The 26,218-nt window shown below is 42.7% G+C and overlaps 6 protein-coding genes across 6 annotated transcripts; 2 read left to right on the top strand and 4 right to left on the bottom strand.

Moving 5' to 3' along the window:
- Nucleotides 1-658: 658 nt before the first annotated feature.
- N7516_006891 (CAIB/BAIF family enzyme) lies at nucleotides 659-2,548 on the top strand (the record flags this gene model as incomplete). Its single annotated transcript, XM_057219611.1, has 4 exons — nucleotides 659-1,025; nucleotides 1,084-1,382; nucleotides 1,439-1,939; nucleotides 1,997-2,548. The coding sequence occupies 4 exons, from the start codon at nucleotides 659-661 to the stop codon at nucleotides 2,546-2,548; spliced, it is 1,719 nt and encodes a 572-aa protein (XP_057073702.1).
- Nucleotides 2,549-6,276: 3,728 nt separating this feature from the next.
- Nucleotides 6,277-7,764, bottom strand: N7516_006890 (integral membrane protein TmpA; the record flags this gene model as incomplete). The annotated part of the gene is made up of 1 exon (XM_057219610.1): nucleotides 6,277-7,764. One exon carries the CDS (start codon nucleotides 7,762-7,764, stop codon nucleotides 6,277-6,279), a length of 1,488 nt encoding a protein of 495 aa, XP_057073701.1.
- Nucleotides 7,765-10,287: 2,523 nt separating this feature from the next.
- afeA (adenylate-forming enzyme AfeA) lies at nucleotides 10,288-12,281 on the top strand (the record flags this gene model as incomplete). Its single annotated transcript, XM_057219609.1, has 3 exons — nucleotides 10,288-10,533; nucleotides 10,662-11,785; nucleotides 11,849-12,281. 3 exons carry the CDS (start codon nucleotides 10,288-10,290, stop codon nucleotides 12,279-12,281), a joined length of 1,803 nt encoding a protein of 600 aa, XP_057073700.1.
- A 2,607-nt stretch (nucleotides 12,282-14,888) lies between these two features.
- Nucleotides 14,889-15,809, bottom strand: N7516_006888 (uncharacterized protein; the record flags this gene model as incomplete). The annotated part of the gene is made up of 1 exon (XM_057219608.1): nucleotides 14,889-15,809. The coding sequence occupies one exon, from the start codon at nucleotides 15,807-15,809 to the stop codon at nucleotides 14,889-14,891; it is 921 nt and encodes a 306-aa protein (XP_057073699.1).
- A 259-nt stretch (nucleotides 15,810-16,068) lies between these two features.
- On the bottom strand, nucleotides 16,069-17,929 carry N7516_006887 (ferritin-like domain-containing protein; the record flags this gene model as incomplete). The annotated part of the gene is made up of 2 exons (XM_057219607.1): nucleotides 16,069-17,469; nucleotides 17,534-17,929. 2 exons carry the CDS (start codon nucleotides 17,927-17,929, stop codon nucleotides 16,069-16,071), a joined length of 1,797 nt encoding a protein of 598 aa, XP_057073698.1.
- Nucleotides 17,930-18,698: 769 nt separating this feature from the next.
- On the bottom strand, nucleotides 18,699-19,028 carry N7516_006886 (uncharacterized protein; the record flags this gene model as incomplete). The annotated part of the gene is made up of 1 exon (XM_057219606.1): nucleotides 18,699-19,028. The coding sequence occupies one exon, from the start codon at nucleotides 19,026-19,028 to the stop codon at nucleotides 18,699-18,701; it is 330 nt and encodes a 109-aa protein (XP_057073697.1).
- Between the last annotated feature and the right edge of the window lie 7,190 nt (nucleotides 19,029-26,218).

Genomic DNA, 26,218 nt, shown 5'->3' with positions numbered 1-26,218 from the left:
TCCCATTGTTGAATCAGTCCAACAACATAAATAACCAAGTCGCAAGATAATCCGAATTTTGATATTGATCATCTCTTACAGATGCCTAACTAGTTAACTAACTAGTTAGTTATATTGTACATTCTCTCGAACATTGAACCTGACTTCCCCACGTGACTGTTCCGATCTTATCGCATCCGATCCCGGGGCCGGATAGCTCTCTTTTTCGGATCTACATCGAGCGGCTTGATTGTTCGAGGTGTGTTTTGTATCCACCATCTATTGAGACAATTCGAAGTTGCAACTAATGGAGAGAGAGAGAGAGAGAGTTCCAAACATAAGCATGTCTTTCTTATAATTCCCACCAAGTAGTTATACCTGGGTAAATCCCAATATAGATATACTAAGCCGACGGGTAATGTTGCGGGTGTGGCCACCCGACGGCGAAACTTATCGGGAGCCGATTATCAGAAGTCGTCATGGACCCTTATATAACCGGTCTTACTCTTACCTCACTTCCCCACAAACCTTCTGCATATCTCGTGCTTTCTAATTACGGACTCTCACCTGGGCACGTGGCAACCACAATTCGCGTTGATCTGACATCAAAGAAATCACCGTGAACGGTCAGTCAACCACCATCCAAGTGCAAGTATCTACATAGAGAGAAAGAAGCAACATGACAGGCAGCATGTACTCTCCGGTCCTTGAGACCAGTCGGATCTTCTCTGAGTTGTGCGAGCAGTCGGAACGCTTCAACTTACCATCCGAGGTGCTTGCAAAGAAAGACCTCGTCTCATTCTCTACCAGTCATAATGAAATCTACTTCCCCATTCCTTTTAAAGAGACCGAGACTCTCGCCGCCCTGAAGGGCGTCGAAGGCTCTGTGGCCGCTGCCATTGCTGACCTGCGCTTTGGTGCTGGCGCGGAACCTCGGGGCATCCAAGTCAACCTCGAAGCTGCCACTGCCTTTGGATGTCAAGCGTACATGGCAAAGGTGGATGGTCTATCAAAGTTAGACCCGGATGTGAAATCCAAGCTAAAGGGTAAGTACTTTGGTATACACTGGTTTATGAAGCGACAGGACAATATTGACAGTAACAGATACGGATTTTCTGGCTGCCCAATCCAACGGCTACCGTCGTATGTCGGCAAATCTTTACAAGACTAAGAACCCAGATGAATACTTCCATATTCATGGCTCGCTGGAGGCTACGACGACCTTGAACATGATTGGGCTGGAGGGCCACCGGCCAGACTTGACTGACTATGAAGAAATCATCAAGGTCATTGAGAATAAGGTACAGCAATACACAGCTACCGAGCTTGAAGAGATGAACAAGGAGAGACGCCAGGCTGGTGTGACTGCTTACAAGCATGAGGACTTCATTAAGACCCCCCATGTAAGTTTTATACAGTGCTGTATCCAACTGCAGCAAGCAAGCTAACCCTTTGACAGGGAAAACTTAACGTCGAGGAACCTGCATGGAAAGTCAGCAAATTGCCTGGTGATCTTCCCCCAACTCCTTTTCCAGCTAGACGCAACGGCAGCAGGAAGATCCTTGAGGGCGTCAAGGTATTGGAGATGTGCCGTATCATCGCAGGCCCAACTGTTACTCGTATTCTAGCCGAGTATGGTGCCGATGTTTTGAAGATAACCAGCCCAACCCTTTCCGATGTGCCGTTCTTTCAAGTTGATGGTAACATGGGCAAGCTTGCAGCAGATCTTGATTTAAAGAGCGAGGCTGGACGGAAGGAGTTTGAGAAACTCCTGGATGATGTGGACGTTATCGTGGATGGCTATCGTCCCGGAGCACTGGATAAGCTTGGCTACGGAGCAGAGGCCATGGCTGCGTTAGCCAAAAAGCGCGGCAAAGGAATCGTTTACGTGAATGAGAACTGCTTCGGATACGAAGGCGAGTGGGCTGACCGCGCTGGATGGCAGCAGATCGCAGACTGCGTAAGTTACCGGATCCAATTTCCACAGACCTCGGATCAATACTTACCTTAACTACAGGTTACTGGAATTGCTTGGGCCCAAGGCCAGTTCATGGGCCTCTCAACCCCCGTTGTACCTCCCTTCCCCATCTCTGACTATGGCACAGGCTGCATGGGCGCCATCGCCGCGCTGACTGGTCTCTATCACCGCGCGAAGACCGGCGGCTCGTACCACGGTAAAGCCTCGCTGATGCACTACGACCTTCTCCTTTTTGCAATGGGCCAATACCCCGCTGATGTGCAAGAGGAGCTTCGTAAGGTGCAGCCGCCCGATTTCTTCAAGCTGCGTCACTGCGACAGCGTTGACCGCATCTCGTCGACTGTGCTGAAAGGCATGCAGGAGCGGTTCCCCCACTTGTACAAGCCTGCCGGTTCTGAGTCGGAAGGCCGCAAGTCATTGACAGAGATATGGTCATCGTACGCATATGGTGAGGATATCGAGGTTGTGAAGCCAGTTGCAGTTATTGGCGGAGTGGATAATCAGTTCGTGCGGTCTAGTCGCCCGAACGGATATGATCGGGCTGTGTGGGAGGATTTTGCCGTCCAGGAGGTGGATGAGAAGAAGTGTTAGTCCTTTTGGCATTATCTTCGTTCTTTTTCTTTTGCCCTTGAATATGGGGAATGCACTGTGCATAGATTGCAATTTAACCTTAGTCTCGCAAGTTATCTTGGAACCAGAATCTCCGACGTAGATGCAGTATGACCCAATAAAGGTACAACTCGGAATCGGAATGATAACACAGCGTAACCATTCTTGTGCTTGAACAAATCATACTATTGCTATGTGTATTGTAGGTATAGGATGATATGGGAGTAAGTCTAGACCAGTCCATTTACCGAGCCACTAAGCTCCACCAGACATATATATCTCCCTTATTTTGACAACATATCATAGTTATCTCGAGAACTTCTCAACTTCTTACGTGGAAGTGACCAGCTATAGATTAGATGACCCATCTAATGTGGGTCAGTCGGTGAATGACGAGCACGAGAGAATCCGGGATTTATCGAAGTTGGTTGTTTTCCTGCCCTGGGATTGCGAGAGATATTATTGTACTTTTCATCCAGTCTCTACAAGCTCAGACTCCGAACTGCATGAGGTCCCACAGGATATACCCTCCCCTAGCTATTCAACCAATGTGTTCAGGGTACAACTAGGATGGTTATTATCCTGGCATGGTCGATTGAAAAGGGAGAGGGTGACATGATACATCGCGGCCGTTGATGAGAGGCAAAACTCAACGCTATGTTGAAAGACCAATCACTCTCAACTACAAATGCCGGCCATCATTTCAAACTTTTATTGTCTTGGACAGCGCGGCATCCTCGCCAGCCAACCCTCTTCCTCGGAATGCTATCCTGGTTTCACAACCGTACGTCCAGAATTCACAATTTTGTAAATACCTGAGCTAACATTCGATGCAGATATGGACCTCTGTGAAACCGCCCAAAGAATCATGGATCTGCACAAGTCATAAGCTCAAATTGGGCGGTCTTGAAGCTCTAAATTCCGTCCTAACAAGTTAGTAACAACAAACCATGATATTCTTCCGTCAAAGCCTACCCCACTGAGGCTGGTGGAGATAAAAAGATCCTTCATGCCAACCTCTATTTGAATTGATATCAAATGCCCGGGTGGTCTAGTGGAATGATTCGCGTTTAGGGGGTCAACCCTGAACATCTTTAATACGCGAGGTCCCCGGTTCAATCCCGGGCTCGGGCCGATATCTTTTTTTTTCTCCTTTAGCTTAGCACGTCCCACGTCCCTATACCGCCCAGGAGGTTCGGGAACAAGGGCTCCGCCCTCGTTCCTCTGGACGTTAAATACAACAACAACAATAACAACAACAACAATCCAGTTGAATTGGTCCCCCGGAGTCCCGTTATCGGGAGCTTGCCAACCCGATCAATTGGTCAAATGAACGATACGCATATTCTCATCGTAGACGTCAATGATATCAACCTACAAGTAAGTTGGCTCGCTGCAAACTCAGTTCTGCCAAAGTTGCCCTCGCTTTCTCGTATATCAATACCCGAAAGCCATTCCTTGCGATCTCACTTATGAACATGGAGCAGATTATGGCCACGTTCATGCGAAAGCTTGGCTATAGCTACGACACGGCTTCTAATGGTAGTTGAAAATCCAAGTCGAAGATATGACTTGATATTGATGGGTTAGTCTAAAAGTTTGCTGAACACCCCATTGCTAACTGCGCTGTTAATTGTAGATTTATCAATTCCTATAATGGACGGGCTGGTTTAAACTAGCAAATCGACAACACGAAAAGGACCATGGTCTCCAACCCTCTCGCATCATGGCTATTACAAGTGTCGCTTCGGATACGATGCAACAAGCAGCATTGACAGCAGGTGTCGACGACTATTTAGTGAAACCTCTCTCTCCATAAACTGAAGAAGCTTATGGAACCTACACTCTAATCAGATACCATTTCCTGGGACTACAACCGTTCCCTCTAACGACTTTTGGAAAGCGGGTTGAAAATTCGCATTCAGCGTTAACCTTCCCGTGATACCATGGCATAAGCCCCAGGAGCAAGAAATTGAACAGCTCGATAAGACTCACACTTAACTGACAAGATATACAATCACATCGATGGTTTTCACCATATCATAGAAGAAATGCCACTGTCGAATTTACATTTATCCATGACCAAAACTCTAGAAACGCTTGTATACAGCCCAAATGCTGTCTCCGTGATCCACCATCCACACGGACTAATATTCTTTCAACATCATCCTTGACCCCACCCCACCAACTGTATATTTCCTCAATAATCTTTAGCACAAACTCCATAACTGACCCAATCTCGCCCTTGCGTATCTCCACCCCTCACCGAGCCTGATAAGGCACGCTCCCGCAAAAACCCCACACAATGTCATTCCTATTCGCTGTGCAACGCTGAAAGGATTCACCACGACCAATCATCTCCCTACCCCAGCCTAAGAAATAGGTACCCTAGCAGCATCAGCTGCATCCCACCACACAGACTCGGAGGTCGTGATACACATCCCGACAGCCAGCCGTAAGGCTTTAGACATAACAATTCCAACTACGCCATCGAGTCATCAGCTCGGTAACCACGCCGGTGAGATGTTTTGCTTGGACAGGTGCAGCGCCGTTGCAAGACCGGCCAGTCTAGCGCTGATTATTAGGGCGTCTATGGCGGGGTTTCTTAGCGGGGTTTGCTTTTTGCGTTGGCGGTCATCTTCATAATGCATGTTGCCAATCTGCTGTGCGTATTTGTGTCGTACATTATTAAACCTCTAAACCTCGAGATACGCCAATCTGTGTGGGTGGGTATGGCTTTCGAAAAGAGTTTGGACATGGGACATGGGTTGCCAGTTTATGTGTTGGTTTGGGCTGTGCTTACCTTGCATGGTTCGGATATTGCGGTGGGTTTGGTGTAACGTTCGAGATCGGGGATATTTTTCTTTTTGGTTCTTGGGATTTGGATTTGGATTTGGATTTGGATTTGTATATTGAGTATTTGATTTTGTTTATTTTAGATAGTCTTTGAGAGAAAAATATATTTGACCTCGTATACAACATACTTCGTAGTTTGCGTACGAACTGGGCAGGTATTCCCTGATTGGATAAATACTGCCGCCAAGATCATAAGTATATATATATCCCTGACCACAACTGACTATACAACAACTTGATATAGGAAGGGATTTGTTTCTATATGCGAGAACATGTACGAAATCTAACTTAAATTCAAGCACATACAACATCAATATTGACAGGCGAAGATAAACTAAAAACATATGCAAATTCAAACAAACTATCTACTTGATGTGACTTAAGCCCATATCACTATCACAACCACTATAATTGGCCCCCAACCCTCGGGTGGAGCAGGTTCATATGTATTTGGAATTGTACGACTATCACATACATGAATATTGTCTTTCATAGGGGTGATTTTGTCATGGTTGCATTTTATAGGCTGTTCAATGGGAAGTTCTCTAACGGATACCAGCAGGGTCATAGCGCGGGATTCCAAATTCCCCTAGGAAGCACTGACATATGTACACAAACAGGCCTCCCCCCTGAATAGGAGTCTTGCAACTCAACATCCCTTCGAAAATATCAAATAAAATCAAAATCAAACAGTGTACCGCTAATAAACGCCGCCAGCCAGAGGGGATATATGGCAAGATGCTCGAAGATATAAACTCCTAAATCAGAAAATCAAACAAAAAACAAACAAAAAGGGGCAAAAACAGGTATGTACGGTTCAAAGACAGACAAATAACAAAACCATGAATGAGGAATCAGGAATCAAAAATCGGGCCAAAGGCCGGGGTCCCTCGACATTCAAGCTCATAGACGATTCGCGCCGTCAGCACAGGGTTACTGATCACGCACACCGCTTCGGCGTTGAAGTCCTTGACCTGCTGCAGGATGATGGGAAGCATGTCCATACGCCCACATTTGTTGGTGTCAAGGATGATGGGTGTTGAATCCATCTTGTGGACCATATGCATCACCCCGTCACCGTAGGTCCTTCGAGGCGCACGAGTTTGCCAGAGGACACGGAGGGCGGGTCGGTTATCATCACCGAGGAACGAGAGACAGGGTCCGATGCCCGATCCGGTAGTGACGACTATCACTCTCTTGAAAACGCGCATGGCATATGCGAAGCCATAGATCAACACGCCGCGCTTCCAAAGATGGGTAGGCGGGTTTTGGATGGTTTCTGCAGTCCAGTCACCAGCTTTGGACACCAAGGAGGAGAAACTTGGGTTGCCATGGACGCCTGCGGGAGCAGGGTCTGGGAAAGTGGCAAAACCATGCCAGTCGCGGAGGGGGTGCTTGGCTAATTGGATGCCCTTTCCAAAGGTGGTAATAGCATGGTCGAAATGCAATCGAGTGGCGTGGGTCGAGAGTGGCTCGGCCCGCACCGCGACCTTTCGGAGGAATAGCCAAGGCTGGATGATGGCCGCAACCGTCAACATCAAGAACCAGAATGCTGGTAGTTCGATGAGGAATGTTCCAAAGGGTTGGCCCATGGACTGACTAGCGCCTCGTGAGAATACGAGCAGCAAAGCGACAAACAAGGCCACGACAAGCCACCCCGAAAAACGGTGGGTGAGTTCGAAATAATCATGCCGTTTCATCCGGAAGGCGGGGTGGGCCACCACGATTATCGCCAACAACAACACCAAGATGACATAAGCTAATGCAACTGGCGCTGCTGAAATTCCGATTTCCGGACCATCCGTGGATGGTTTCCAATACTGGTGGGATAACACGCCGACGAATCCCATGTACCACACGAGGGAAGCGACTCCACAGCCACTATGAACACCACCGTAGTGGTAAACCTTCGCGGCAATCCGACGGAGGAGAAGTGGTGCTGAGCGTGGCATCGAGCATACTACCACAAATATAGCATTGACCACCAGTGGCTGACGGGCCAAACCGCAAGCGAGCAAATTGGCAGCTGTGGCATTGACTAGGGCTAACAGTTTTTGTTCCGTGCTCATGACGTATACAAAGACAGCAACGTTGGCGCAGAAGACTAACGTGAAAAGACGTCGATATAGTGTGAGAATGGCATATCGGGTGGATGCAAACACCTTGGGTTTGCGCTGGGTGCTCTGTTGGGTCTGAGCTTCCACATCGATCTCCTTTGAGAGGTCGAAGTGTAAGGATTCGGTGTCTTTGGAATCGAACTTCTCATTGATTTTCTCTCCATTGGTAAGAGTGGCCTCACTGACAGTCGGCGTGTGTCGGGCAACGACGACCTTTGCAGGCATTGTGATGGGGCTTTTCTCTGACATAACTATGATGGGTTCTCTGGGTTCTCCGACGGTCATATAAAAAGGTTCAAAAGGTGACCGGAGGTGAATGAACTAATCAAACCAGGGATTCCTTGGAAAGAAAGAAAATAGTTGACAATCCAACCAGGGCGAGTGTTCCATTTTTGAAGTGAAGCATGTTAAATCCGAGTCTCTTTATTTTTTGTTTTTTTATTTTCTGCTTTTCTGCTTTTTTCTTTTTTTTCTCTCCAAGCTCCACCAAAAACGATCAGCCTCACATGCCCCCTTCTGCATGGCTCCTACCTTCGCATCCTTCTTTCCCCAATCGAATTTCATCTGTCCCTTTTGGGCGTCACCGGGCATCACCGCGCATCACCGTGAACGGTGACGCCCTTTTCGAATCTTCTCCATTCTATTCGTCCAATCTGATCCGTTTTCCCTTTAAGTTTGGTTCTGAAAATCAGGTATGCATTGCATATGGTCCTATTATTTTCCCCATTATTTTTCCCTTTACCATTCTAGGAGGTAATGATGTATGACACTATCACCTCCGGGGTCAAGACTTCACACTATTGCAATTGGTTCTTGCCAATCAGAAATCAAAGAACCATCCTACTCCCTTGCTTTCAGCTGCTTCTGGTTCTTCAGATACACCTCGGGGAAGTGTCTGACGCAACCCTGACCCACGCTATAGCCTGTCAAAACTTTGTCTGATCCTCTATCCAAAGGGGAGTGGAACCTCCCTTCGGGGATCAACCGGAAAGGGAGATCAAAGAATGTGCTCATTGAAGTTTGATTGCAACCTAGTTAAGCTCAATATCTCCACAAATAACTAACCGTGAACCAGTCAAGGCTAGTATGCACTCAACCACTATCACGGGCCAAGTGCAACCTGACCAGGGTCCGACTTGACTAGCCCTGATGGGATGCAAGCGCCGGATATGATGGGCCAGTGCACCTGATCATACGGTCAAGAAAGCCTTCAATAAAAACAGCCGATCTGCAGCCTAGGGATGGCGTTTGACCACAAGTCCCCTTCGACCGGATGCGCACTCGGAGCGCCATCAACAATGCCAATGTGGATCTATGAGAGGTGTGGCGGAATCGTGCCATGAGTTAATGCAATAAGCCGTCGGATGATAGAGCAGTTCATGTTTGTTGGGATTTTTTTTTGCTTTTTTTTTCCGACTTTTGTTTTTTTTTTTTACTTTTTCAACGCGCGGTCGATCATCCCGATGCAGCTGAAGGATGATTCTCGCGCTATGTCCAATTCCCGCCCCCTCTCTTATCTGGCAAGGCGAAGTTCTAACGCTAAATCCCCCACCCAGCGCCGAGGTAGTGGCAACCATGCACGGGTGCAGTACATAACCTGGGAAGTGGAGCATGGTTTCGTTAGCCGATGTTTAGTCGATCTGGATCTGGATCTGGATCCGGGGAGCAGAAGCCGCTCTGATATTCAGACTAACATGACTCCACAGGGGGAAAACAAAGAGGAGATGGGGTCTCCACTGAATATCAGCTGCAGGTTTTGGGTATCTATTGGGAGTATTGGGCCCAATAACCTTCAATTGCAAGTGGAAGGAGAGTGCATCCCTTTCATGACATGGGAAGACGTCAGAGGCGAATGACAGCGGGGAGATGTGACAGAGGTAAAAATTACCCCGTGGAAGGATTCTAGATGAATAAGGCCATATTGGCGGGAACATGGGATATATCTCCCCCTCCCCCCTACCTAAGCTCGTGGGAAGCCCTTGACGAAAATGACATTTTGAATTTCCCTGAAAAGGGAATGTGAGTTCCTCTGATTAAAGTTTGGAGCATATCTCACGATCCGGTCGATCCTACGAACCCATTTTCTAAACTATATCTCATCTCACGCAAGGCAAGAGAAACCTTCGGGAATCACGGGGACACGGATGAAAATCCGATCTAATCGTGTGTGGCTCAGCTCTTGGAAAGGCTAGTGAATTATTAACGAGATTGGTTTAATTTATTTTTAATTTTTTTAATCTATTTATTGGATTTCCGAAACCCGCCACAATGGATGGCGCTAAGAAGTGTTTGGTGGAGATACTCCATAGTGCCATAGTATTGTGATTCCCATTCTATGACATAGTCCTAGATGTTTCTTTTTTATACTTTCTTTTCCCTTACTCTGGAAGTTTTGAGTTCAAATTTTTCAGCTCCTTGGGTATTGATTTTTATTTCTTGATTTTAATGTATATTGTAGTATAATGTAGTATAGTAGAGTATAGTATGAAGTTCCCACCTTACTCCCGATGCAGCACTAGGGGCATTACATAAGCGTGTATTCCAAATCCTGGAACAGGTGGAACAGCGGCCCCAAAAGCATGTCCAAGGTAAAATCAAATCAAAAAGGGACAAAATGGAATATACATTTTACCTATATAATCCCCCGAACTTCACAGTTTCATGCTTTGATACTCAAAATATATTACACTTATCCTTCCGACTCTTCTTACTTTTCTTACCATTTTCCCCTACTACATCTCTCCTACTATGGGTTGGAACACAACTATGTCTTCGAATATACACTCCCAGGAGGTCTACTCGGACTTGTTGAGTTTCACATTCGATGGCCCAAAACCTTACAACCAAAACCAACCCTTATTCATTGATGCAGAGGATCCTTCTCGATCATTTACAGGTGTTCAATTCCGACAACTAGTTCGGACTTTGGTCGCTGGTTTGAAAGCCCATAATGTCCAACCAGGAGATTGTGTATTGCTACACTTGGGAAATAGCGTGAGTGAAAGAAATAATCCCAAAAAAAAAAAAGAAAGAAAAGAAAATGATTCAGATCGAAAAGATCAAAAATGAATCCAAGATTGGGTTAAGAACCATCGCTGACTCGGGCCTGTCATATGCAACAGATACTATATCCCGCACTATTTTTCGGTATAATTGGCGCCGGCGGTGTCTACATGGGATCTAACCCCCGCAGCCACCCCCAAGAACTCGACCACATCCTCAGCCTCGCCGAACCCAAATTGATCCTCACAACTCGCGATGCCCTCTCCTCGGTCCTCGATGTCTCTGGAGCCCGGGGCATGCACCCAGCACAGGTCTGCCTCGTGGACGAGCGAGCGATCGATCACTGCGCCCAGCTATTCCTGTGGTACGAACTAGGATATTCATCGGCAGGACAATTCTGCGCAATGAATGGCGACGCGTGTCACAATAATTTCGCAAATTTACTCTGCTACGGCGAAAGCGACTGGCTGAAATTCGCCGACCCCGTCGTCGCACAAGCCACGCCTGCAGCCATGTACCCGACCAGCGGTACAGGTGGACTTCCCAAAGCAGCAGTCCTGTCCCACTATGCGCTTGTCTCACAGCACCGCACCATTTACTATGAAGTACCGCATCCAGTCAGTCGACTTATCTCGCTACCCATGTTCCATCTGTTTGGTGCTCTTTGGACACATTTGTTCCCTGTTCGCTATGGACACCCGTTGTTTGTCATGCCGCGCTTCGAGGTCAATGAGTTTTTGGCTGCTGTTCACAAATACCAGATCTCAGAGACTTATCTTGTCCCTGCTATTATTCACTCTATCAACCAGTCGTCTGTACCCATCGGTGATATGTTGTCTTCCCTGCGCTATGTTGGTGTTGCGGGCGCTCCTATTGATGGTCACTCCATGCAGCAGTTCCGCAGTCATATCAACCCTATGGGATACGCTTGCCAGATCTGGGGAATGACTGAGGTCGGTGTGACATTCCAGACTCGCTGGGGCCAGCAGGGTGATCCTGGAAGCATTGGCACCTGTATTGCCGGGTACGAGGCCCGTCTGGTGGAAGCCGATGGCAAAATCGTGCAGAACGATTGCTGCTCGGGCGAATTGTACGTCCGTGGACCGGGTCTGCTGAGTGCATACAAGGGCCGCACGGACGCATTGGAGCCACATGGATGGTTCCGAACAGGAGATGTGGCGTACGTCAAGCAAGGCCAATATTACATTGTCGGGCGGACAAAGGAGCTTATCAAAGTACGAGGGTAAGTTCATCATCAAGTCCCATTTTCCTCATCAACTCAACCAACATACTAATCATTCTACAGATGGCAAGTAGCCCCAGCTGAGGTTGAAAGCATCCTCCTCCAACACCCGGGAATTCATGATGTCGCCGTGATCGGCGTGCACAAAGATGGTGTGGGCGAGGTTCCACGCGCCTTCGTCGTTCGTTCTCGCGACCCATCCCTGCGTCGTGTAACCGGTGAGCAAGTTTACAACTACGCACGCCAGCAACTGGCTGCATATAAATCTCTCGATGGAGGTGTCGTATTCGTGGAAGAGATCCCGCGCACTGCAAGTGGAAAGATCCAGCGCTTCAGACTGTCGCAGATGAACTCCTATCGTGAGATGGTGGCGTCCCTTCTATCCCGATTCGACGGTGAAGGTTCCGCTGCAGCCACCGCGGCCCGACGTGGACTACCCGCTGCGGCTGAGATGTCGCATGTTGGACTCATCCCTGAAGGACGGGTTGCAGTCTAAATTAAGAAAGTGGGGCACGGTATCTTTGCACTATATACATCGCATATGAGTTGTATCTCACTCATTCAGCGGTGAAGTGGTGCGGTGAACGGCACATGGGATGGTGTTTGGGTTAGAAGACGGCGCTGTCGGACATTTGGTGTTTTGGTGTTTTGTATTTATTTTTATTTTTTTCCTTTTCGGGCGGTTCTCATCTTTATTCTCATGACTCAGATTCAATATTCTCACGATACTTCCAAATTAAATGATTGTTTTTATTCATTCACACCAGTATTACCTACGGAGTAGATAATTATTAGCAGACCCTCTATCTACATAGTACTACTTTATTTGTTTTTGATAATTACAAATAACACCAAATCCACGGCCAAGGCCATCAATCTAGTATACATATCAAGTTGTCCAAGTAAACAACACAGACTAGACCCATCTACCGATCCCCAACCTCCGAACCACGACCTCTACATCATGCAGTGAGAATCTAGAACATCCCACACCGCACTTCCAGTCCCACTTCCCTGTCCCAGCCCAAGGCCTCGGTTCTCGATCTCGGATCTCGGCTTGCATCCGTAAAACCCGCTGCACGGAAGAAATATGATGTATAACAGAGACGAAAATACAAAAAGCAAATTAATATATATATATTTTCACGGCCCCACGTCGATCCAGTTCGCGTCATGCAGATGCGAGGTCCCAATGTAAAAAAAAAAAAGTACGTTATAGCTGGGTTCGTACGGAATCCGAATCCGAGAGACCGATACCGATGGAAAATCCCACGATGAAGTGCATCCGCGCCAATATATGCAGGCTGGTCGGGTGGGGAACATTGGAACATTGGAACATTGGAACATTGGAACCATGGAACCTTGGAATCACCGTGGGCCCCGTGGATGTTCCGTTTCCAAGGTTCCCGAGGTCCCTGCAAGGGACACGTCCTTGGTACTGGAGCGGGGATCGACGGAGCTAAATAGGTTAATTATTGATGGCCCGATTAGGTTGCATTAACTGTCTTGGTTAGAGTTTCTTTCTTTCTTTTTTTTTTTTTGTTGGAAGTACTAGTTATTTTCAATATTCAAGGTACGGAGTGTCGGAGTACTCCGTTCAGCGGGTCCTGTTCCAGCTGGCATGACTCTTACTATTTCCGGTGGTTTGGTGGCTTCCTTCCGACTCTTGCTATTTCCGGAGTAGACGGAGATGTGTTCCTGCGGGCCGCGAGTTATTGTTTGGTTTAATCCGCCTTGACAAAGTTCGGGATGTTACATCGGCCCGATGGCATTTTGGCACGTCAGGTCTTGCACGTCAGGGTTTTTTTTTTTTTTTTTTTTTTTACCAGGTCTACGGGTTTTGCCATGTTTGGGTCATTTGTCCTTGCTTTTCTCGGGGGGTTATGTCTTGCCCTTCTTTGGGTATAAGGAGAAATATCATATCGCACCTTGCATGGGGTGAAGACAAGGATTCTGAGGATTCCCGTCCCTCTGGGAGACTGATACATGTGACTCAGAGGAACATGTCTTCGGGAATAGAATTGCGTAAATGTGTCAAGTTAACGCATGTAAATATCTTCCGAATCACGAGGCCAGTTTACGGAGTACTCTGTAGAGGAATTACAATATTTCTTTTTTTTTTTTTTTCGTCGGGTGTAGGTGCATTTGCATTTGCATTTGTTGAGCTTGCCCTGTGCGCTGGAGAAGCTCGGCCCTAATATCTACGACATGTCAAATCCACGCTCTCAACAAAGTACCTAAAGTGCCCAAAGTACTGAGAAAAACCAAATTCCAGGCACAGATTAAAATTGATGGAATTCGTCCCGTCCATGCATCTAGAACACGTCAAAATCACGCTCATATCCACGCAAGATCCTCAATGGGTTTTCGGGGATGATTAGTTGTTTTACGGAGCAGTAATATATCTACTCCGTATTGAACTCCCAATTCCTCTCATCAGGATCTGAGTGGAGCACATGAACAGGAAATCGACGTCTTGCCGTCTTTCCTGGGGATAACCCTGCATTTCCTAGACATAACCGCTTGGATACGTGTCCATATCTATCTGGATCTAGATTCCTCGTTGGCCTGGATGTGCCTTTACGAACAGGCCCCACTGAATGTCATGGCTGTCACAGTCGGTGAGGAAGAATTTGATGAATAGGAACGCCAAGGCTAGAGGACTGTCACCGCGACGAGGTTGTGCAGGGATAATGACAATTAAGCCGAGTCTTCGTATACCGAAAATAGTGTTGACGATATTTTGTCCAAGGGTCGTATTGGGATCATGGTGGCGTTCGGATAGTTGGATTTGGTGGGAAGATCTGTAGGGGATTTTACTGTTCTTCAGATGAGCTGGTGAATTGACTACTAATTTGATATCATTCTGTTGCTATTTTGCGATCGATGTCTTCCTCATGGTTGTTTCGGTGTGTCTGTGTTGGATATGTTGGATAAATATATATGTTTTGTTATTATACAAATTAGGATGGATTGACAAACCTACCTACCTATCCTGAGATTTCATTCCCAATCATCATCAAAGCGATCGAAATTCCTCCCCAATGCAACTCTTATCTTGATAACCATTCTGTATAGTGTATCCATATCTCCATCCCCAGTCTCAAATGATACCATACCCCATCCACCAAACCCCCCAAACCAAAGGTCCCAACGCCCCAAGCACAGCGGCACCAACTGACAATTCCAGAATACACCAAATCCAAATAGTCCCAACAGCAGGCGCCTTCTTCATAACCGCATAATACGGCTCTCCATTCGTAATAGCGATAAGATGAGCGCCTAACAACGCAGAAAGAGGAAGAAAGACCAGAGTCTTCAGTGCAGGCGGGAAAACCAGCCTTCGTAGGAATGAAAATGTCAATTTGTCCCTTGTCAATGGGAACAAATAAAGAGGAGCAGGCTCTGCCTTTGAATTGCGCTTTTTGAAGGAGATGATATGACCGTGTGCTAGGTGGACGAATAAAGTAAGGAGAGGGAACGCGGTTGTCACGGATTCTTTAAAGAGTTCTGGTAGGTCGATTCTTTCGGCGTATTGGTGGGCTGCGAGGTATCCCAGGGTGAGGTGGAGGGTTGTGAGAGGCAGGGAAAGGAGGATTGTGTCGAGGAATGGCGGGAGGGGTTTGTCGGATTCGGCTTCAGAGTCGGATTGCTTGAGAGTTGTGCCATTTGTACTCTTTTGAGTGTTCTTGATTTTGGTATTCTTTTGCGAGGGATCTGAGAGATGGCTGCTGATGTCGCCGTCGGTGTCGACCAATTCTCCAGACGCGTCGACCGTCACGAACCGCGTTCCCTCTGACTGCGACGGTATGCCCTGTGCTTCAATCGAAGCTGGCACTGCTCCCTTCTTTTGATGCAGTCCGCTTTGTCGCTCTGCGATGATGTCATATAATGTGCGCTCGACGGTTGGTTTGTTTTTGGTTGGATCATCGCGTTGGGGATGGGCCATGGCGATTTCGGGTTCAACTTTTTTAGTGGAAGATCCAGCTGCACGGCGCTGTTTGCGATTCCTTGGAGTCTCCATCCCGTCGGATGTATTGGTGTGGAGGGATGAGTGGCGGGCAAAAAGAAAGTTAACAAACACTGACGTGGAGAAATGAGGTTGAGGCTCGGCGATAAGCTCCATCCACCGGGGTTAAGGCGGTCGCCAGTTGGCTCCCGGCTCTACATTTCTATTCCTCAAGCTTAGGATAATATTGGGAAAACAAACTTTTATAAATTGATTCCTCCTAATCCTCTGCACCCTTTGACACACCCACACAACAAGTAAATACACGGACCATTCAACCAGCCTGGTACAAGGCTGGACCGGCAACCACATGCGGGTTGATCAAGCTCAGATTGAACGGGCTCACATATGGAGCGCTGTCGGTGATAGCAATGAAAATGGTACCATTAAAAGCCGAGTTACCTTGGTACGTTTCCAAGTCGGGCTGGGTAGTATATCCTCGAATGGGATCGGTGGTACTGTTGGTGGCATTGGTGGTATTTGTGGTTTCAGTGGTGTTGGCGCTGGTATCGTTGGTGCCGCTGATAACATGCAAAGGGGTGTAGGTAATGTTCAGTTGCGACACCCAAAGTACATACTGTGCACTGCCAGCTTTTGTCTCCGTTGTGGTGATGTAGCTGTTGTTGGGGCCGACTTTCTTCCCAGGAAGATCCCACTGCAACAGTACCATACGACCCGCGGCCGTGAGAGGTATTGGGCGAATCTTGCTAACAGAAGCACCGCAGCTATTAGCTGAAGTAGACGAGTTGAATAGTCCGGAGCCTTTGGGTGACTTGGGGATGCTGACGCCTGATCCGACGGTGTTGTTGATTCCGGTGGTCTCATTGAAGATGAATCCCGCACTCTGATTGAACCGAGAAGTCGTGTTGAGCCTTGAAATTTGATCGGCACTTGTGGTAAAATTGTACCTAGTAGAATTGAACCCAGTAGAATTGAACCCAGTAGAATTGAACCCAGTAGAATTGAACCCAGTAGAATTGGACCCAGTGGAGTTGAGCCCAGTGGAGTTGAGCCCAGTGGAATTGAGCCCATTAAAAACGTACGCAGTAGGATCATACCCAGTGGAATCATACCCGGAGGAATTATACCCATTTGTTCTGTTATTACCAGAGGAAGAGTTGCGAGCAGTCCCCGAAGTCCATGGATCAGGCTGATTAACCACCATCAACGTGGGGAAATTTTGCCAAATCAAGCGAGTCTGATTTTCAGGACAAGAGCTGATGAAAGGTGCCAGCAACGTCCAAGCCCAGGACTGTGGTATGCCAACTTCAAACCACTCAACCATCGGGAAGAGACCCTCAAACTGACGGAAGATCAATTGCTGTCTTGCTTCCGTGGCGATGGACTGGGTCAAAAGAGTGGCTGCCTCGCGCGAGTCAAGATGAGCCAAAAACCCATACACGCCAGCTTCGCCCCAGCGAGTGAGTTTCTGAGAGAAGTCGATAAACTCCTTAACATTCGTGTACGGGTAGATATAATTGCATTGCTGTGGGGCACGGTCTCCGAGGATGTTGCTGAGCATGGTGGCATGGCCTATCTCTTGTTGCGCCATTAATGCGATCAACTCGCGGTCTGAAGCGGTCAATCCTGCGGCTCGGAAGGCTGAATCGTTGAAACGACGGAGCCCGTCTTGGAATAGATCGAGCTCAATCCATTCTTGGTATAGAGCAAGCGCCTGTGGATTGTAGATTAGCTTCTAGGCCACGGCAGTGCTTTGGAAATCTAGTGCGGATGCATACTAAAGACTCGTAGTCGAAATCGCTCTTTGTATTGTAGACAGGTATGCTTCCATTGGTCCCGACTCCACCTGCTGGAACATATGGAGCAGGCTCGGAATGATGGAGATTTCCATCACCGGGATAGGTTGTCGCTCCGGGTGCAACGCCTCCGCGCGATATTCCCGTTCCGATTGAAGAAGCTGTTAGTGCGCCTGTGGTTGTCGGAGTTCCAGTAAAAGGTGTATACAGCCTGGAGCTATTGTACGTCTCAAGTGGCGGCGCTGAAGCGGATAAATCTGCAGAGGGCAGTGGCGGTTCAAGGGTTGTTTTCAGATCTTGATTGTGTTTCCTTGGGGAAGCAACCGTGAAAGACAGTGAGCTCAATACGCTCAATAGAATGACACTCTTCCACATCATCTCTGCTGTAAGTTGGATTCAATTCAAGATAGGGTAATCCTTCTTCTCGCTAGTCATCAAAGCATTGAGTTAGTTGTAATGCGCAAAAGCCGGATAGGTACGGACCTTGTGTAGAGTACATATAGTGTTCATCCAATATCAGTATATAAATGATCACCGGCCAAGGCAATCCAAAGTCTGGGGTCCTTGTTTTTGATGTAACAAAATCGCACAATGGCGAAGACACCATCTTCAGGGCTAAAATATGGGTAGCTCTGAACGGGGATGAATTCCGAGTGGTGAAATTGCCACATGGTAATGTTAAGGTTCTTTGGTGTAATTTCAATGGCAACTTATTCTTCTCAGAGAGGGCGTTCTCTGTACACTTGGCTGATTGAACAGTTTAGAAGACACTGCAATTCGCTCTTAGACAATAGCTGCGGATGCTTCGGGAACAGATGACGTCGAAGTAAGCTTCCCCTGTCAACATTCCATGGACCTGAACAGTCTAAAGTACAATTTAAGATATCTGTGGGGGTGGAAGTCGAATCCGGCCGGACACTGCCGGATGACCTTTTAGGAACAAGGGGAAAGGCTATACGAAACTTGGGGGTAAATTATCAGCATATTAAATATATAAGAATGCAGAGTGGTCGAGTAGAAATAGAATTGCTCAGTCAACGGAATCCAAGGAGAGGGGATATTTCCCATATAAATAGTGCCGAAACCGCAATATCAGAGTGGAAAATGCCCGAGTAGTTCATCAACCTAACCCTATAAGCACCCAACTTCACTGCGTCCGCCAGCCACCCTCTCCCGAAAAGTAACCATAGGTGTCACAATGGGGCACATTGGCAGTGATCTTCACACCATTAGACCAAACAATCTCCATAGTAGAACCCATAATAGTCGCGGTGAAAGGCTCACAGCCTTGAAGTGACTGGCGGATACTGTCGAGCTCCTTCCAAGGGATATTCACGACTGCAGGGGCTCGTTGAAATGGAGCCGCTGGTTGGCCTCGAGCATGCTTTTCGAATATCCATGGCTCGCCGTTAATCATGAATACACCAGCCAGAGAATTGCCATTCTGACTAGTTAGGGATCCGATCCATTGAGGCATGACTGGATGGTCAGTGGGGAAGTTGGCAGTCTTTCTAGGAATAGATACTTACTGGACTTTTAGGCAACCTTTGAGAGCTGTGAAAAGGAGGAAGTGGGGAAAGAAATCGGTGAGGATTTGCTTCTTTTGTGTGACATTTACGTATCTGTTCAGAAGAAGCAAAGAGGAGGGATTGGTCGTATAGCTAAGCCGTGGATGTCTCATTTACCGCTATCTTTGTGTGTATCCAGCCATAGCATAAATGGATGTTCCACCACAGCTTCAAATTTGTTTCTTCACCGCTCGTTCTCACATTTGCGTATGACAGCGCTTATGCAGCTTGGTAATGTCTATGCTATATACGAGCATTGCCGAAAGGTAAAGTTGAAAAGAGTGGACTTTTAACCGAGCGTAGGAGCAAATCACATTAAACTATCAAATCCCGTGTCCAGAAGCACAAAGAGGCCTAACACCTTGAGTTTACAGGAATATGACCCCTCACAAGCTCTATCCGGTGCAGAGTGGATCGGCAAGTGTTTCCGCAACTAGTCTTTCGCATTTTAATGGGGCTTTATACAAGCGTTCTATGCTTAGCACTATCACACAGGTAGGCTTGGGGGTACCATCATCTAGTTACTGGGTGCATTATGCTGGAAGTGACCCTAATAAATCACGTAGAGAGAACAGCATTGGGGAGATACTGCAGTTCATTGTGCCATGTAGGCTAGACAGCTCGCATAGGTCCATGTAATCGACTAGAAGCCTCGAACAAGTTGATCAGACTGATAGTGATATAAAAAACTAGGAAAGGATGCATTAACTACCTACAACATACCCAGGCATATTGTAGGTGTATATAAGGAGGTGCGCTAATATAGATCCAAGGAAATAGTGGAGCATATATCTTCACTTGGTGTATGTTCTTTTTCTTTCTTCGGGGGAATTTCGCCGCGTAGATCATAAGCAGCCTTATATCAAGTTAGCAACGCCCATGAGGCTTTGGGGGTGACCTATGGAAACCTACATATGCCTGCAGACAGTTGGCCTTGGGCATTTAGGCAAGCATTCGAAGTGGCCTGGGCCCAGTGACGAGCTGCGTCACCGCTGCTATTTAAGAAGTATCAATGCCGTGTTATTGTCACGTCCTGCACCATACAAAGTAAGGTGCAGAACCCGCCTGGACCCGAGATGGCACCTTCAAGGTGGACCTTCGGAGGTCTTCGGGACCTGCGCAGACATATCAATGGCCTGCGAGATATATGGGTCCAATACACATGATCTCGCTTAGGCTGCGCATATTGTATAACTAGTGGATTTGGAACTATAGACAAAGGTTTATAGTTTAGTTTGAATATATACGTAGTACTAGTTGCAATTGCTTCGTAGTAGTAATTCGTATTATATATACCCTTAGTACTCTGATCATACCCTTTATAAGACCCTTTATAGTAGGTCTTTATATTCTAAACTATCTTATTTTTAATCGGACCGCTACTAGTAAAATATAGTGCCTATACGCCGAACCCGCGTAACCATAGAGTAAAGTAAGGAGACGCCGGAGGTAACTATAGAAGATAACTTCGAAATAGACCTCGGCCTTCCCGAAGGTAAATACGAAAGGGTATAAGTAGGATCTATAAACCCGACCGAATCTATCGCGGAAGAACTAATCTCTATTATAACTATTAAAGATAATAAATAAACTAAGGGTTTAAAGGTAGTAAAGGCCCGCGTATAATAGCTTAAAGAACTTAAAGAGTATCTAGAGATATAAGCGTAGATAGAGAAACGTATAGCGGAATTAAATATAAAGGCTAAGCTAAGTATTCCTCTAATAAGAATAATATTATTAGTAAATATAGATCTTAATAATAATAGGGAAGAAGATAATAAAATAAGCTTTAGAGTCTTTTTAATATACTATATATTAAGTACGAGATATCCTTTATATCTAACGAGTATTATAAAATACTCTAGAAAAATACTCTAAGAATATAAGATATAGTTAACGCGCCTAAATAATTACTTCGGCTAATATCTATACTACTTTAAAAATAATATTATAAAGATAGATAGGAGGGTCGAGGTCCTTAATAGTAATATAATAATAGTATAGGAATCCTATATTACTAAATCTAAGATACTAAAAACCTATATAGAGTTTATCTAGTTCTTATAATATATAGTAGATAATCCTTAGATTATCTATTAAGAAGTAGAAGAATAATAAATATATTACTAGTAGAGGCTAGACTAATTAGTTATAATATACTCGTTATATATCGACTAAATAGTAAAAAACCTATATATATTATTACTAAAGAATATATATAAAATACGTCTAAATATAGATATAATTAATAATATTAAAATAGAAGATTATAAATAGATCGAGATAGATCTAAACTATTTATATACCGATCTTTTAGATCGCCTATAAATTATCGAATTAGATCTAAATTTATAGAAGAAGATTTTAAAACTAAATTAATCTATCTTAGAGAAATAAGATAAAAAAGGTAAATAACTTTTTATAAAGACGTAGGATATAAAGGAAACCTTATAACTTATATATAAAAGACCGGAAAAGAAGTATAAAAAGAATAAGAAGTCTTTATCTATATATAAATATTACTAGAAGTATAGCTATAAAAAAAGTAAATACTACTTCCTCTATAAAAAACTAAGCGATAATATAAAAAATAGTAGAAAAGATAATATAAAAAAATAAAAAATCTAATACTCTAAGTAATAACTATATTAGGAGTTACTACTTTAAATCCGTAATCTCTAAAAGCCTTTATAAATAAGGCTATAATTTATATTAGGATAGAGAAAATCCCTATATATATCTTTATAGATTATAATATAAAATAGTCTTTTATTAATTAAAAATAGGTAAAATAGAACTTAGAAGACTTATAACTCCTACTACGAATAATTAAAGCTATCGATAGATAGGAGATTAGGTCTTATAGAATATAAGAAATAAAATTTAGCCTAATTAATAGTATAGGTATAAAAAGAAGTTATAACCTTATAATAGAAATAGTAGATATATAAAAATACGACTTAATCCTAGGATTCGACTAATTAATCTATAAAAACCTATAGATAGATTAGAAAGAAGCTTTATAATAGTATTATAGTATATAAAATAAAGATAATTTTAAAAGAATTATAATAGAGGACTATATATAGGACCTATTATAAAATATAAAATATATCTTAGTATACTTATAGGTAGGCTTAATAGGGTTTATAAGACTAAGAGTAATATAGGAAGAAGTCTTATTAAAGGAATATATAGACTTTATAAATATATTCGACCCTATAGAAGTAGGGATTTTAATATTATATTTAAAAACAGATTATATAATTAATCTTAAAAGAGATATATAACCTCTATAGAAATCTATATATCTACTATCTAAAGAATAGCTTTAGATATTAAAGAAATATATTAAAAAAGCTATAGATAGGGGGTAGATCTAATCTTCGTAAAGTCTTATAGGAGCGCTAATACTCTTTATACCTAAGAAGGACGGAGGATTAAGGTTATATATCGATTATAGAGGACTAAATAAGATTACTATTAAGAATCGGTATCTATTATTATTAGTAGAAAAGTCGCTAGATTATCTTATAGGAGCTAAGATCTATAATTAGTTTAATCTCTTAGATATATACTACCGCTTATATATAAAGATAGGAGATAAATAAAAGATAGTATTCTATATAAGATATAGGCTTTTCGAATATAGGGTTATACTATTTAGACTTTCTAATACGCTAGTAACCTTCTAATAATATATTAATAAAGTCTTTATAGACTTTATAGATATCTTTATAATTATTTATTTAAACGATATTCTAGTATTCTTATCTAGCGTAGAAGATTATATAGAGTATATTCGAAAGATTCTTATAAGACTCTATAAATATAAGCTTTATATAAAAAGATTAAAATATATATTTTATATTATAAAAGTAGAATTCTTTAGCTTTATTATTATATTAAAAAGTATATAGATAGATTAAAAGAAGATAGTAATTATTATAGATTAGCTAGAGCCTAAGAGTATCTATAATATCTAGATATTTTTAAGATATATAAACTTTTATAGAAGATTTATAGTATTCTTTTTAAAGATCTATAGACCTCTTAATATATTAGTAAAGGAACTAGATACCTATAAGAAGGGTACGAATAAGAAGATATAGGACTTCGTCTTTATAGAGGAGGCGAGGAGAGTATTCGCTATTCTAAAAAGTTACTTTATAAAGATATCTCTTTTAACCTACTTCTAACTAGATAAAAGACTACTAATAAAGATAGATATATTAGGCTTTATATTAGTAGTAATTATCTTATAACTTAAAGAAGATAGTTAATAGTACCCCCTTATATTCTATTTAAGGAAGCTTAGTAGGCTAAAGATATATTATAAAACCTATAATAGTAAGCTACTCGCTATTATAGAGGTATTTAAAATATAGAGATACTACTTAAAAGATACTATAGATATCCTTATATTATTAGATTATAAGAACCTAAAAGATTTTATAATACTTATATCTTAGAATCTTAGTAGGAGATAGGCGCGATAGATAATATAATTTATATCGTTCGACTTTATAATATAGTATAAAGTAGGTTTAAAGAACCTAGCCGATAGGCTAAATTAGAAGTCCGACTATACTTAGAAAGTAAAGGAGATAGAGTTAGTAGATCCTATAGAAGATAAGTTATTTTTAAGGATTAGGTAAAGCCTATAGAAAGTACTTTTTATAAGTAAAATAAAAGAAGCCGAGAAGATCTAATTAAATATTATAATATACGTAAAAGCTATAAAAGACCCTTAGACTAAGGATATAATAGATACGAAAACTATATTAGAGTCTAAAAAATAGGCCTAAAGACCTATAAAAAAGAACTAATAGGTATATAAGAAGATTATAATTATTCTAAAGGAGTAAAAATAGACCCTTAAAGAACCCTATAAAGTATAAAAACTATAAGTAGATAAGTACTAGATTATTAATAATTATAATAATCCGGAACGGTATATTACCTACGCGGAAGTAATAGTTAGCTTTATAAGAGAAATAGCGCTAAAAGATACTTCTATAAAGTCTATCGTAAACCTTATAAAATAGTATTAGAGCTAGAACTATTTTATAAAGAATAAGCGTAATAAAATAAATAAAGTAGGGAGTAATAGACGTCTTAGTAGTACGCTATAAATAGTAACTATCGAAGATAGCCTACTTAGATATAGTAGGAAGATTTATATACTAAAAGACCTAGTTATAATATATAAAATTATATATACTTATTATAGTAATCCTTAGATAGGATATTATAGGAAGAGGCGAACTATTAAAAGGATTTATAATAAATATTTCTAGTAATATATAAAGAAGGAAATAACTTTATATATAGATAAATATAATATTTATTAAAAGAATATAGTATATAGATATAAACTATATAGACTATTAGAACTATTACTAATATCTTAGAGATTATTATAATAGATAAGTATAGACTTTATAATAGGTTTACTATCTTCGAAGTAAGAGTATAAAGTCTATAATATAATACTAGTAGTAGTAGATCTATTTATAAAATTTATAGTCTATATACTATATACTAAGGATATAATAGTAGAAGACCTTATAGTTATATTATATATAAAAGTCGTTTTATAGCTAGAAATACTAGAGAACCTCGTTAATAATAGAGGAAATCTATTTATTAGTACTTTTTAGGCTAGTTTCTACTTTTATCTTATAATATAGAGAAGATTATCTATTATATATTATCTATAGATAGATAGATAGACGGAAAGATAGAATTAATCTATTAAGTACTACCTTTATAATTATATTAATTAGTATTAAGATAACTAGACTAGATAGATTCCCTTTATACCAGCTACCCATAAGCGCCCACTAGGGGTGGAAACGCATATAGGTGATATTTTGCTAAGCTTAGTAGAAGCAAATCCGGGGCGGATCCGAGCTAAGATGGCCTATAGGCTGCCTTTCTAGCCTATAGCCGGCTCTTTTTCGGGGCCTATAGCGTAGTTTTTGTATACCGGATTTTATAGAAGACAGCCGATAGCGGTATTAGGACTATAGGGGTATAGCCGGACTATAATTAGCGGGCCGGTTTTCGAAATAATAGATACTAGGGACTATAAACTATATAGACGTCGGATAGGGCTAGGTAAGTAGTATTAGGGCTATATAAGAAGGGCGCCGATTATAGCGTATTAGATCTAGGCTAGGATAGATAGAATTAGAGTTTATTTATAATTAAAGGATATAAAAAGGGGAAATAGGGCCCGGATAAACTATCCTTTATCCTTAGTAGCTATTATTAATTATAATTAGCCCTAGTCGACTATTAATTAGTATATCTCTTTTAGAGGGTTAGGCGTAGAGCCTATATAGGGTTTCCTAGGTTTTATAATTAGACGGCTAGTAAAGATTAGCTATATATCCTAAATTAGATCTATATATACGTAGAAGTCTTAATAAAAGGGCTTTTATAATAGGAAGTAAAATATAATAAGATACTTATAGTCCTTAATAAGTTTCTTTAATAATTAAAGGGCGGAGTATACGCCCGGAATTAGTTAAAGAATAGAGACTACTCGCGTAGAGAGCTATATAACTTAGTAAATCTAGCCGGGGAAGATATAAAAGGAGTTACGTCTCCTATAGTTAGATTTCTCTATATATACTAAGTATATAATAAGAGGACTAAGATTAGGGAATACCCTCGTTAAGGATAAATTAGGATCGCCCTCTAGTAAGGAATCTATATTATCCGATTATAAAATAAATAACCCGGAAGTACCGGTAGCCTTTAGGGCTATCGGTCTAGCTAATAAATAGTCCCTTAGGTAATATATAATAACGAGTTTAACTACTAACGGACTATAAATAAGAATAGGAGGAGGAGCTAGATTTATAGGAGGAGCTAGACCTATAGGAAGAGGAGTAGCTAGACTTATAATAAGAGCTAGACTTATATCTAGGCCTATAATAGGAGGAGACGAAGCCGGAGATAGGGATAAGGACGGAGGTACGATAATTAATAGTATAGCGATCCCTCCGATTATCGCTAATAATAAAAATAAGGATACGAAGCTAGTATAATAGGCGAAGCTAGTTATAAAATATAAATAGATTAGTCT

The sequence above is a fragment of the Penicillium verrucosum genome, assembly GCF_028828655.1.
Source record: "Penicillium verrucosum strain IBT 35672 chromosome Unknown utg000002l_segment0_segment0, whole genome shotgun sequence".
In the NCBI taxonomy this organism is placed as follows: Eukaryota; Fungi; Ascomycota; class Eurotiomycetes; order Eurotiales; family Aspergillaceae; genus Penicillium; species Penicillium verrucosum.
The sequence above is the reverse complement of the archived record's forward strand: the minus strand, read 5'-3'. Positions and strand labels throughout refer to the sequence as shown.